General features: G+C 48.0%; 6 protein-coding genes across 6 annotated transcripts; 3 read left to right on the top strand and 3 right to left on the bottom strand.

Moving 5' to 3' along the window:
• Positions 1-388: 388 nt before the first annotated feature.
• P170DRAFT_349503 (NAD(P)-binding protein) lies at positions 389-1,630 on the bottom strand (the record flags this gene model as incomplete). Its single annotated transcript, XM_024843741.1, has 5 exons — positions 389-690; positions 744-843; positions 899-1,071; positions 1,122-1,302; positions 1,364-1,630. The coding sequence occupies 5 exons, from the start codon at positions 1,628-1,630 to the stop codon at positions 389-391; spliced, it is 1,023 nt and encodes a 340-aa protein (XP_024706811.1).
• A 431-nt stretch (positions 1,631-2,061) lies between these two features.
• P170DRAFT_453209 (uncharacterized protein) lies at positions 2,062-3,228 on the top strand. The gene is made up of 2 exons (XM_024851347.1): positions 2,062-2,852; positions 2,913-3,228. The coding sequence occupies exons 1-2, from the start codon at positions 2,115-2,117 to the stop codon at positions 2,976-2,978; spliced, it is 804 nt and encodes a 267-aa protein (XP_024706810.1). The 5' UTR covers positions 2,062-2,114; the 3' UTR covers positions 2,979-3,228.
• Positions 3,229-4,429: 1,201 nt separating this feature from the next.
• P170DRAFT_487503 (nucleoside-diphosphate-sugar epimerase family protein) lies at positions 4,430-5,435 on the bottom strand (the record flags this gene model as incomplete). Its single annotated transcript, XM_024853954.1, has 2 exons — positions 5,154-5,435; positions 4,430-5,080 (listed from the first exon to the last, which is right to left on the bottom strand). Exons 1-2 carry the CDS (start codon positions 5,403-5,405, stop codon positions 4,430-4,432), a joined length of 903 nt encoding a protein of 300 aa, XP_024706809.1. The 5' UTR covers positions 5,406-5,435.
• Positions 5,436-6,691: 1,256 nt separating this feature from the next.
• On the top strand, positions 6,692-8,322 carry P170DRAFT_349090 (MFS transporter; the record flags this gene model as incomplete). Its single annotated transcript, XM_024843718.1, has 5 exons — positions 6,692-6,854; positions 6,968-7,582; positions 7,647-7,883; positions 7,935-8,018; positions 8,096-8,322. The coding sequence occupies 5 exons, from the start codon at positions 6,692-6,694 to the stop codon at positions 8,320-8,322; spliced, it is 1,326 nt and encodes a 441-aa protein (XP_024706808.1).
• Positions 8,323-9,477: 1,155 nt separating this feature from the next.
• Positions 9,478-10,908, top strand: P170DRAFT_422515 (glycoside hydrolase family 5 protein; the record flags this gene model as incomplete). The annotated part of the gene is made up of 1 exon (XM_024847440.1): positions 9,478-10,908. The coding sequence occupies one exon, from the start codon at positions 9,478-9,480 to the stop codon at positions 10,906-10,908; it is 1,431 nt and encodes a 476-aa protein (XP_024706807.1).
• Positions 10,909-11,498: 590 nt separating this feature from the next.
• P170DRAFT_443704 (lignocellulolytic auxiliary activity family 14 protein) lies at positions 11,499-12,741 on the bottom strand (the record flags this gene model as incomplete). Its single annotated transcript, XM_024850575.1, has 7 exons — positions 11,499-11,530; positions 11,603-11,677; positions 11,733-11,898; positions 11,966-12,050; positions 12,119-12,608; positions 12,660-12,664; positions 12,704-12,741. 7 exons carry the CDS (start codon positions 12,739-12,741, stop codon positions 11,499-11,501), a joined length of 891 nt encoding a protein of 296 aa, XP_024706806.1.
• Positions 12,742-13,135: the final 394 nt, after the last annotated feature.

Raw genomic sequence — 13,135 nt, 5'->3', positions numbered from 1 at the left:
GGGGACATTTCACCACAGCAGCATTTACCTAGGCAATGCTAGTTACTAGGACAAAAAGCACAAATATACACCGACTGTTCATACGTGCCATACTGTGGGTTCCTCCGTGAGGACTGTTGACTAGTTAGACAGGTGGAGCTGAATACATGTGTAGGGTGATAGTAGAGATTGAATTGCTTCAGTATGAGGCTGTGCAACCTCCTCTTTTTCCGGAACTGTGGATCCGATATAAATTGCCTAGCAGATATCGAACGGCTTTCCGCAGTTGAATAAATTTGTTCTATTGTAGGGATAATAATGTGGTGCAGAAAGTCTCTTCTATCGACAAAACTCTTATATTCTGTTGCAAGGGAATAGATTCGCCACAGTAATTGAATGGTTCCGATCGCTAAACACCGGAAATACCATCACCAATACTTTCCTCCAAACTAACCCAGCCTGGCCGATTGAAGAAGGTCTTAAGCAGCTCCTCTGCCCTTTTAGAAGGCACGACATCGCTCAAATCCTGGGCCTCATTTTCAGGGGCAGGGGGAATCAGGGAACTATCTGGACGAAGCTTCCGTAGGACCCTGATGATATCTGTCCAGTTTTGGGGGGCAGCAAAGGCGAAGATTCGCTCGAAGTTTACCGAAGGCGAGAGAAGGGCGGCGACGTGTAGCCTCGCAGCATCCGTGACATCAACATACCACTCTATAAACTTGATTAGGTATCTCCCTCGCTGCTGTAGTTCATCTTGTACTCACGTGGAGGAATGAATCCAAGTACTGCCCAATCTCCTTTGACCACATTCCTGATTAGTGATTGTGTCGAACCGCGTATTTCGGGTGCAAGGATCTTGCCGAACTGCATGATTCCATCAGTAAACTGCCAACCCAGAGATGATATGGGGGTAACGAACGGTGATGCCCGGCAACACCGTGTTTAAAATAAATGGGCGATCATTCTCTTCAACCCACTTAAACGCCGCGCGCTCGGCTTCCGTTTTAGAAGCCCCGTATACAAGGTATCCCTTGGCCTGCGGAGGGATATTTTCATCCCAAGCCGCATAAACGACAGCATCATTCCACGTATCTGAGAGGTTGTTAGAACTGAAATTCGGAAGAGTCGTGGATAGCGCATACCCGTGGTAATCACAATTCCTTCTTTATTGGGGTTTGGCATGTACGCAGCGGTTGAAGATGAGGTCATCACAACCCTCTTAACTGTAGGCTGCTGCGAAGCGGCCTCCAAAATGCTCACTGTCGCCTTGACTGCGTTCGGAATAGAGACATTTGGGTCGGGATTCAGCGATACATCAGCTGCCTGGGAGATATCAGCTAATGATCGCATGTTTCTCTAGGTCGTTCACGGAAATTGTACGCACAACGTGGATAATTCCTGCCATCCCATTGACTGCTCTCTCCCATTGATCCTGACTAATAAGGTCTGAGACAATGCAAGTCTCGAACTTCCCTTTGCCATATTTTTCGTCGAAGAGTGCATTCAGCCAAGGTTTAGACTCTCGAACAGTACCACGAACCAAGTAGCCCAAGCTCAATAGTTGATCGACCACGTGCGAACCGATGAAGCCGTTGGCCCCAGTGACGAGGATGCTAGAACCTTCAGGGATTCTGGCCTTGGTATTCGGCATTATGTTCGTAATCAAAGTGTATCCAGATAGCAAAATGAAAATAGGTCTGGGATTGTACCACAAAGATGAGATAAAAGGCCCCTAATTACGAGGACCATTTTTAAATACGCAGGAGGCGCACTGTGGCAGTTTCTTATGCATTAATAATGGTTTCTGTATGGAGTACTCCGGATATGATTTTGTTCTGGAGAAGCGACTATATTAATCATCACGGGTGGTAAAATAAGCCCGAGGGACGATCCGCGGTGCTGCAAAAAAGAAACCATAAGAAGAAAAATCCAAATAAAGTTAGAATAATAGTAATCATGACGCCACCGGACGCGAGACGGTCACTTCGACAGCCTGACTAACCGTGGAGCCGACGGATCCGTCGCTATCGTTGACGTTGCCATCGGCCTGTTTTAACCCCGAGCTATGGACTCTTAAAAATCATTTTTACAACCCCTCTCGCTCCTCCATTCGCACTGTACAGAAATATTTCATCATGGCGCCGGGAAACGGCCCTCAACTTCGCGACAATGTCTCCCGGGTTAAGCAGTCCTCGCCCGCAGGAAAGTCCATCTTCGTGGGTCTTCGTGCTGCAGACGTGTTCTGGCAGTACAACTTGCTCTATCGAGGTTGGGGTATCCGGTTGATCGAGAAACTCGGCGGTCATTCTGTGCATTCCTCTCTGGTCCTCAATCCTCTGACCGTCACCGGGCTGCAGCCCTATTATGGGTTGGTAACTCTTCTATCGCTGGGCAGTAGCGTCAAGCAAATAGTGCACATTATCCTTGTCTCCGAACAGGCAATGGATGTTGGCTCCGGTTGTACCATTGGCTTCTTTAATACCATTTTCAACACTATCAACACGCTTCTGTCTCTCTGGGCAGTGGCCTCCCCGGCTGCATCCAGCCTCGAATCGACAAGCTTGCTTGATACATTTTCATCTCCATTGATTGCTGTCGGATCGACTGCCTATGCCATCGGTCTTTTGGCCGAAGCAACATCGGAGTTCCAACGCAAGGCGTTCAAACAAGACCCTAAGAATAAAGGAAAGCCTTATGGCGGTGGTCTCTTCTCTCTTGCCATCAATATCAATTACGGAGCCTATACCACTTGGCGAGGCGCTTACGCCCTGATCTGTGGAGGTATCCTTTGGGGCGCAACGACCTTCGGTTTCTTCTTCCGTGATTTTGCTACCCGGGGAGTGCCCGTCTTGGACGAGTACATGTCTCAAAGGGTGAGTCTCGCGGATCAATCTCCAATATTCATAGTAACTAACGAAGAAATGTTTCAATAGTACGGTGATGCGTATCGAGAGATCAAAGCTCGCGTTCGATACTCGTTGATCCCTGGTATATACTAGGGCCTGGGGCTGTTAGGCAAGGGAGGATGTATTGAGGCGAATTAGTGGTTCGCTGGCTAGATGAGTCGTTAATCTATTGCCATATCTGATACTGCGGTATATGCACGCAAGCTCTGAGACCGTGGAGAATTTTGGTGTCCCGGAGGCCACACTGCATAATGAGGCCACCGCGTTGCTACGTACTTGAATGCAACGTCTCACTTGTTCTGGGTGGGAGCAAGCAACCCACTCGAGAACAGGCTAAAAATTGGTTTAACTCTAAATCCCAGTGGGGCGGAGAAAGTCAAGTCATCATCATCTGCTCGGCCTTGAAATAGTTCCCGAAGCCTTCGTGCTTAATCATGATGCAATTACCAATTCTCTACTCGAAACAATGTACTATATTTCCGAACCCTTCATTACCTCTATGACAATGTCCCTTATTCTATATTCTTACACGTACCAGCCGGTACCCCTTGGTGATCATCCCACAATTTCACTTATCGCCACTTAACTTGGAAATACAGTCGGATTTGTTGTCCTTGAAACGAAGTAGCTGGGATGTCTGCCTCCGTACCCGTTATCCTTTGTGGTGCTATGAAAGAAGTAGCTGCCCTTATAAGTAAAAAGTTGCTACCAGAGTACAACGGTCCGTCAAGTGCGCTCCGAATGACGAGTCTAGCTATGCAATCGATCTAACTGGGTGAACATTCTAGTCGTCTACGCAGGATACAACATTGCGCGTTCCAGACAAGAGGTTCCCCTCATTATCGCCGGAGATCCTCCGTCACCTTCATCTCTCCACACGCAACTGGGCTGCAATGATTTTTCAATCCCGCCCTACGCCATCATAACGGGTGGTGGTTACGGTGACCAAACTTTCGAGGAGCTGTATCAAAGCTGTATCACGGCATGTGGCTCGACGGAGAACTTGCCAGTCTCATTCTTCCGGACAAGCAATGAGCTGACGGATCGGTTGGCGGCTGAGCGAAAGGGCCCAGCGCATTCGTCGTCTAAGTATCCTGAGGCAATCACGGAAAGGCTGAAAACCAAGCTTAAAGAAGCAGGAATTGCGCCAGGGATGCTTCAGAATACGGTTGAGAATCGGGGGAAAGTGCTTTTCTTCTAAGTCGGATATTCATCGAGGTCTCCTATTATTTCACGCGAAGTTTGAACCAGGATCGTGCCAGCAGTCTGTGCGACAATGCCTGGTAGAGAAGCTGGCAGTGATATCCCATGCGTCGATTGATGGTAGCATTAACCGCCTCGCTGAAAAGGAGGCTTGGGTTCAGTGTCATTGTTAGTGGTGCTTATCCAGAAAGTGTAGACATCTCGTGTTATGAATTCATTTACTAGCAGCTCGAGATGTAGTCAATGTATTATATTGCTAGAAATTATGATTATCTCCTGAACTCCAAACAGCATATTTGTGCTATACATTATACATATTATAATCTGCCTGTCTTGAATAGTCACCTCTTCACGAACTGACTCTCTGTATCCAACCAGGTTCCGAAATCTTTGACATCAGGGTGAATTCTCCGAACCTCTTCGACATCGGCTCCATATCCCTCATCATGGAACCACTTGAACATATATCCCATGTCCTTGATCATCGCCATAATCCCAGCGGAAAATAGCCTGAATGTAGTAGGGAGTGCTTGGCCTGTTTTCTTCTCAAAGATACTCCCGAATTGGTCGTATGTCAGCTCGTCACCTGCCAAAGAGATGGCATGCCCCTGATACGACTCTGCGTGCAGGAATCCTTCCGCCGCAACAGCGCCAATGTCACTGACACCGACCATTTGAAGTGGCTTCCCCTTTAGACTAGTCTTAAAAGATGTCGCAAAGACCTTGCCAAAGAAGTCCGGCGTGAGGTTCTCATAGAAAGCAGTCGGCCGTAAGATGGTCCACTGCATACTCGTATCCTTCGCGCTTGACATCAGGTGTTTCTCAATGTTATGCTTGTGGACGAAGTGCGGGATTTGGGTTGGCGTGTTTATAGATTTTGCGCCGCCGCGGTCAACCGAGCTGTAGACGAACTGCTTGACCCCATTTTTGAGTGCAGCGTCGACGAGCGATTTGCCTTGGCCCTCCTCGGATGCGCTGTTTCCAATCGCAACCTAGGATATTAATAGCCTCTGTTAGCATTTTCCATTATTTCAACCAGGAATAGGTCAGATCGATTATGCGTACTTGAACACTGAAGACACCCCAAATGGGTACCGAAGTTAGCTCTTGGGCCTTTTTGAAGAGCTCTGCTGGGTGGTCCAGATCGCCTTGCACCAACGTGATCTTCGAAGACTCCTTTGATAGTTTTTGAGAAGAGGCAGACTGGGTGTCGCGGGTGACAGCCAAAATCTGGAAAGGGGCGTCCTTTTTCAAGAGACTTTTGATCAAGGAGCCACCCTGCTTGCCAGTGGCTCCTGTAACAAGGATGGCGGACATTGCTACTCCGTAGGGAACGCGAGCTTAGAGAGACCGTCGGGTTTAGGGAATTGGGGAGGTGGAAGGGCGGCTCCACCCTTTTTATGTTTCTATCCCTCTCCAAGAACTGAGCTGGATTCGTGCATTTGGATCCTAAGCTTCGAGACCAGGGTAGAATTCGTATTTGTGAACACTGCCGCCTGCGGCTAGAGCAAGGGGGCTCGGTGCTTATTTTAACCCCGAAGAGGCGGTTTTTGGTAATCAAGTTATCATCAAGGACCCACCACCTTCAGATTGCCACTATGCAGTTTCTAAGTGATTTGCCAACAGTGGGGTAACTCTGCCATGAAGGGTGCAAGAAGCTTTTGGCGCAGTGTGAAATCTCGCTCCTATTCGGGCCTGTGCAACAGAGATTTTAGGCCGAATAGATGGCGATTCTAAATCTCAGTAGAGCCCTGAGAAAGATTAATACAACGGCCAGCAAGCTTCGCCCATCGCACATTCACTACAGTTAGCTTTCCTTTAGTAAACCCTCCGGCAGAGAATAGACAATTTTCACCGGCCAAGCCAAAGGCCCCGGGCAAACCTGTGCTCTCCTTTCGAGTTTCAGTTCATGAGAGAGGGTACGGGAAGTCAGTAAAAGTCCCTCGATATTTGAGCAGATGCGAAGAGTAACTCGGAATTATATTTAATCTGTCATCTCGTTTTGCCTGTCCTCGAGAACCTCACTCAACTCAACTACCCCCTTTCACCACCCGTTGGATAGTTCTTATTTACTTCCTTGCCTTCAATTCAACTTCATCACCGGAGGTAAAATTCAGGGTAGTAATTGTTTACGATTGAGTTACACCTCATCACGGGTCAGGTTTGGGTCCAACAGTAGCCAGAGTGCGGGAGAATGCTTTGTTATAAAAGCTGTCAACTTTCAGTCCCCTTACAGTTCAAGACCCCCATCTATCGATATGCAACTCCGCAATCCGGCTTTTGGGGATCGATGGGGGTGATACATAATTTTCCGTCTTGGGCGACACTCCCCGATAGTTACAAGGCTCTGAGTGGGGCTTTATTGCGGAGTGTCGGCGATGCACAGTACACGTACACTTGCAGCATTCGCAATAAAACCAGTCCGTTTTGCACACCGATTTTCACTTAACATAACCTATGCTAGCCCTGGCACTATGAGCTATCAGAGACTAATTATGAATATCGGCCGGACTTTCTCTCCGGATCGTCGGCCAGACTAAATAAAGGGACGAGCTCCCTGGAGTGTCTTTGCACTCCGCGGAAAGCCAATCAGTTTTTCGAAGATGGAAGGAAAGTCAGAACAGAATGTCTCTATCCAAGATCCGGAAACACAGGAAACGGAAGAGCAGCCTCCTTCAAATTTGCCTCCGACCGAGAAAATCACTCACGAGGTCATTGGAAAGATTTTGAGCACCAATTTCGCATATTTTATGGGAGGGCTAAATGGTATCATCCCCAAAACAAAGCTTCACCTTGGATCTGAATGGCACTTGGCCGTCCTGTTACTCCAATACCTGATCAGTGTAGCCTCGCTAACCAATATGGTGGTCACAAAATAGATGCTGCGGTTGGCGTTTTGATACCATATATCCAACCAGCGTACCACGTCAACCTTCTCCAGGTGTCGTTGATCTACCTTGTCAACTTCGTCGGGTGGATTACGGCATCGTTTATCAACATCCATGTCTCATCACGCCTTGGAACCGGTGGGACGCTTGTGGTAGGGGCTATAGTCCAGTGCATCGGATACGCGCTGATGTGCTGGTTTGCGCCTTTTCCTCTGTTTGTAATCGCATTCTTTTTTACCGGTTGCGGCGTGGGCCTCCAAGATGCTCAGGCGAATATCTTCACCGTCAGTCTTCCGAATCCTCATCGGTGGCTGGGAATTCTGCATGCCATATACGGCGTTGGTACCGTAATTGCACCGTTGGTCGCAAACGCTATGGCCTCAACCACCTCCTATTGGTACCGATACTACCTCGTCGCCCTTGGTGTCGGTGTGATAAATATCCTCTTTCTAGCCTGGGCATTTCGCAGAGGCTTGTTTCGCCCGAATGTGCGCAACGCCAAAGATACAGCCGGAAGCGAGTTACAAGCAACGTTGTCAAATGGCACCGTGTGGCTTTTCAATCTGTTCTTCTTTCTCTATGTTGGGGCTGAAGTTACTGCTGGAGGTATCTTGCTGAAAGGTCCCATGCTTCTGTTACCATACTGTGCTTGTGCTGATATGCTACATAGGATGGCTGGTTCAGTTCCTTGTGTCGGTTAGAAATGGTGATCCTGAGAAAGTTGGCTACATTGCCACAGCCTACTGGGCGGGACTCACCTTGGGACGTCTGACTCTTGCGGACGTTACACATCGATTTGGAGAGCGGCGCATGGTCTTCATATACATTGCACTGGCAATAGCCTTGCAAATCATGTTTTGGCTGATTCCCCATATCATTGCCAATGCCGTAGTGATCTGTCTTCTCGGTTTGTCAAAATTCCAATGCAGCAATGGACTGGGGTCGCTAATATTTTTAGGCTATTTCATCGGACCGTTCTACCCTGTTGGGCTATACGTCCTTACTGAGACTGTTCCAGCGAATGTGCAAAACGGCGCAATAGGTGCGTGGCTATGATAATTCCCGTTGCTTCTTCATTCCACAGACAGCGTCTAATGATTCCTACTGATGCGCCTCCAGGATTTGCCGCGAGTGTTGGACAAGCAGGTTCTGCTGCTTTCCCATTCCTAACTGGGGCAATAGCCTCCAAGGCGGGCGTCTTTGTCCTCCAGCCGGTCATGATAGCTTTGCTTGTTGGAATCTGTTTGTTATGGGGTCTGATTAACAAGGAAACGATGCTTCCGGCCGGACGTCGACTTTTAGCCCTTTTTTCAAAGGACGAACGCGAAAGACAGCCCTCTAGCTAATAGGAGTGCTGGGTATGTGAATGATACAAAGCCGACCACAGAAAAGTGTCAACCTTAGCAATGTATTGATTGGTATTGTTGCTTCAATGTCTACAAATTCCATATTGTGACCCAAAGCACAATCACACTACACAGATATTGTGGCGGTGCTCTCATTGTCCGCTAGGCTCTCAGTAATCTGTGCACCTATTCTATGTAAGCTTCACAAAGGTAAAAGGTTATATTAATAGATAGTAACTATTAAAGATTGCCTCATAGTTATCATTGAGTACTATGTTCCTGGAACTATGAATATACTGTCTTACCGTGCTCTAAAACAGACTCCTCCGCAATATGCTAATGCAGAGACTCATATCCCATTCCACGCCAATCCCCAACGCTTTCCCCTTCAGATATCCTTGACCCACCTACAAATTTAATAGTCTTATTTTCGGAATATTCAGACTAGTCTGAGTCTTATCTTTGTTTTTCGAAATTATAGACACTTGCCATTTTACCCCCACCAACCTGTGCAACCTGTGAGCGGGGACAAAGTGCCAAGTACGACCCGTAAGTTGGGGATTCATAGCGACATTTTCCCACCCCGCGTTTTCTTTCCGGTTAAAAAAGACCCGGATAAAGTTCCATAGAAGCACGTACCATCACATCAGTAAACGCTCATAGAAGACTTCGCCTCCGGGGTCACTGCGTTCGACATGAATGGCGCTTATCTATCCGTTATCATACAGTTTTTATAGTAACTTGGAAAATATATCTACCGCATATGACAACCACGTTCCTAAATACCACCCGTGACAACACAAAGCTCCACAGCATCGATCGCCCAGGTGGCTAAATTGAACCCTGGAAGAATCCCAGGTGGTTAAAGTCTGAAGATGGTAGCTGAAATTATCCATAACGAACCGATCTCCCTGATCATTGTCCAAAATGGTAATGCCACACTAACCCATGTCGCATTTCTCCGCATCGCGGGGAGTGTCGGACATGCTGTCGCGGAATGTCGGTCATGCGCATATGAGACGTGTCAAAGCTGGCCCAAAATGGTTCAACAGGGGAATTCCTAAACGTATATCAAGGGCTCCAAGGGCCACCTGGAATTCAACAAACAACAAGCCGGTACAAACATCTCAATTGATCCTTGTTTTCACCATCAAAATGACAGGCTTTCTTCGTGTGGAAGGGACCAAAATTGTCTCAGATGATGGCAAGCCAGTTGTGCTTCGTGGAGCTGCCACCGGAGGTCACCTTAACATGGAAAACTTCATCACGGGCTACCCAGGGCACGAAACCCAACATAAGGAAGCCATGCTGAAATTCATGGGTCAGGAGAAGTATGACTTTTTCTGGGACCGATTCTATGACTATTTCTGGACCGACAAGGACTCGGAGTTTTATGCGGCTTGCAATCTCAACTGTCTCCGAATCCCGTTCAATCATCGCCACTTCCTCGATGACAACGACCTGACCAAAGTCAATCCCAATGGTTTCAAGCTTCTTGACCGGGTAGTGGACAGCTGTGCTCGGTTCGGTATCTACACCGTCTTGGACCTCCACACTGCACCCTGCGGACAGAACCAGGATTGGCATTCCGACAACGCAACCCACGCTGCTCAATTCTGGGACTATGGGCATTTACAAGATACCATCATCAATCTCTGGAAACACATCGCAGCCCACTACAAGGAAAACCCCTGGGTGGCTGGATACAACCCTCTGAATGAGCCAGCAGACCCGAAGCATACCCGACTCATCGACTTCTACACTCGCATTGAAAAGGAGATACGGTCCGTTGATGACAAGCATATTCTCTTCCTCGATGGAAACACATATGCTGCTGATTTCAACCACTTCCCTGCGAAGCCTTTCCCAAACTCCGTTTACTCGATCCATGATTATTCGAAATTCGGGTTCCCCGCTTGCGAGGAAAGATACACCAGCGCCGAGACACAGAAAGCCAAGCTTCTTGCCTCGTACGAACGCAAGATTTCGCACATGAAACAGGTCGGAGTGCCCGTGTGGAACGGCGAATGGGGCCCAGTTTATTCGTCTGCCATGCGTCACGACACCGATATTGAGGCGACCAATGCATCTCGCTACCTTGTTTTGCGCGACCAGCTGGAAATCTACAAGAAGGGAGATCCTTCGGGGGACAATACTCCAATCTCATGGTCGATCTGGCTCTATAAGGACATTGGGTACCAGGGATTGACCTTTGTCTCCCCAGACTCGAAATGGTATCGTCATCTCCAGCCCTGGCTTGTCAAGAAGCAGTCGCTTGGTCTTGATCGATGGGGACGCAACGCCGATCCTGAAATTGAAAAGATCTATACCGCCGTCAAGGATCATTTCGAAGCGGCTATTCCTCCAGAACACAGAGAATCACTCTACCCGCCTACATGGAGAACAAGGGATTGGGTGGATCGGGTTCTTCGGGATATTCTATTGTCTGAGTATTTGGCATCGGAGTTTGCGGAGTATTTCCGCGACCTATCGTTCGAGGAATTGGATGAACTCGCTGGTTCATTCAAGTTCGAGAATGTCGAGCACCGTGATGAGTTGATCCAGCATCTCAAGAATTGGATTTAGAGAATTCAAGGTTACATTATTGAGTGAATAGTTGCAGAGTTTTGTTGTTGGTTGACCATCAACCACCCAGCTAGTTGGATTTTGTCTCAGATGTCCCGCTCAGATACTTTCTTTCTTCAATCAACTTCTTCGCTCATTTTCTAATCAAATACACTCATCTTTCTCGCTTTCCGATTCTCCCGTAGATAATTGTGCAATGGACTGTGAGCATCAAATACTATCATCACCTGCATCGGAACGGGTAAGATATATTATGAGCTCCACACAAATCAAATTTCTGTTTTCCCCTGGCTACTATAATGGCAAAAGACTTTGGATTTTATTATTCTACCAATAACTGGAGCCGCTATCTATTAGTCTCAGGTTTATGAGGCTTTTAGCACAGTCGGTGCAAAATTACCGCAACTTGTTTGAATTATGCTCCTGCTAGAGGTTTCTTGAGGCGAGAGGGATCGAACGTGGCGAGTTCACTTAGATCACTATTATTCCTATGTTACAATACATGGGTATTGAAGAGATATAACCAACTATTTAAAGCGATGGCAGGATATAGATCTACATCGCAAGCTCTTCCGGCATGGCAGAGTCTCCTAGTTATAAGAAAGAATGTCGTGCTGAGGGCCTAGATATGGTCGTTCACAGCAGTTAGTAAACAGAATAACGCGAATATCGACTCTAGAATTTGTAAACTTACCAGCCTGCCAACCCCAGCTCTCACTGTAAGTTGGAGTAGATCCATCCGGGGCTTGAACATTGTCACCCGATTTTTCTAGGTCAACAAACCGTTAGTGCCGGAATATAAATACCTGGTCTCGAATACGTACGGTTCCATGCAATCATTTGCTTTGCGCCCTTCGCACACTTGGATGCATCGTCTGCGCAATATATGGGCGGCTGTGCGGACCCGACTTTCTTGGAAGATTTTGATCCGGTGACGTTGCATTTAAATCCTTGCATGTACATGTTTGGTTGTCCGCAGCCGATGGGTACCTAGGCGGGTAAAAGGAATCGGTCAGTGCCTTAAGCAATACAGAAGAGTTGATATATAAAAGCTTACCCAAAGCCACGCACAAGTGCATCCATCGGGCGGGCATGCAGGGAGGTCAGGAACCTCGTATGTCGCCAGGCGCTTCCAGGGAGAGCTTGAGAGGTGGAATAGTTAGCCTAGGTAAGCGACCCCGGTAAGGAAGAACGGAACGAGGAAGCCTACTGCTCAAGGACGGAAAAAACAGCGAGATTCTCCATCGTGACCTTGGAAATGTCCGACTCGTAGCTGATCGCGAATGCCGTCCCAGCCGCCATAGTGTGGTTGTTTGTATGCATAGCGCCGTCATCCTGGATACACTCAGCAGGATCACCGGCACCTTTCCATTTTTCTGGATGATCGTGACCATCTGGCCAGTCGGTTGCAAATTGACCATCGTAGGCGAGGGTCGTCAGTGCTCGACTATGAGCCAGCTCGACCGTGAAGCTTCCGTTCGCTGGGAGCGCCAGCATGTCACCATCTGCTGGAAGAGCCGCGTCGCATCCACGTTCGTGTTGGAACCACCAGTCTGATTTCTCCAGCTGATACAGCGGGGCAACGGCAGTATTGGTGTTTTGGTCCTCACTGCCGGACGTGCCATCTAGGCAGTACATGCCTTTGGCCCACGCAGCGACATGTGCATTAGCGACCGCTCCGAGACCGAGGAAAAGGATCGCTCGGGCATGGCAGAAAAAATTGAAGAAATTGAACGAACGAATGATAACACGTAGGCTGGCCAGCAGCTAATGCTTGAATGCGAAATGAACGCACAAAGGAGAGGAATTAACGAATATCGGGTCAAGGGGCATCCTGACACGCTGTATTTAGCTGGACGCTGTATATATATGCTGCAAACCTGCGGATACGACCCCGTAGCGACCCGGTAGTAGGTAAGCTCTAGCTAAACGTAATACATTTTGGCCCGACTTCCTATACGAGAAAATGGTGTTTGTGCCGAGAGAAAGTAAGATTAGAGGACCCTTTTTTTCATCCTTCGTATTAATGGCAGCCAATAAAGAAGTGCACCCCATAGGTGGATCATCATGGAGGAATGTTGAGTAATCTGGAAATACCGCGACGTATTTGGCTTAGTTCTGCTCCTACGAGGGGTTTTTTAGGGCTGAAAGAACGGGGAGTATTAAGCCTACCCATAGCACTGTACATATAAAGATGCTCCCCAAACGGTTCCCTTTGGTTTTGAAC

Source organism: Aspergillus steynii (assembly GCF_002849105.1).
Source record: "Aspergillus steynii IBT 23096 chromosome Unknown P170scaffold_2, whole genome shotgun sequence".
NCBI classification, from domain to species: Eukaryota; Fungi; Ascomycota; class Eurotiomycetes; order Eurotiales; family Aspergillaceae; genus Aspergillus; species Aspergillus steynii.
The sequence above is the reverse complement of the archived record's forward strand: the minus strand, read 5'-3'. Positions and strand labels throughout refer to the sequence as shown.

Bases quoted from the DNA above. Each gene is read 5' to 3' on its own strand.
- P170DRAFT_453209 (XM_024851347.1), top strand. From the start codon at position 2,115: ATGGCGCCGGGAAACGGCCCTCAACTTCGCGACAATGTCTCCCGGGTT. The intron at 2,853-2,912 runs GTGAGTCTCGCG...ATGTTTCAATAG, and splicing joins ACGAGTACATGTCTCAAAGG to TACGGTGATGCGTATCGAGA.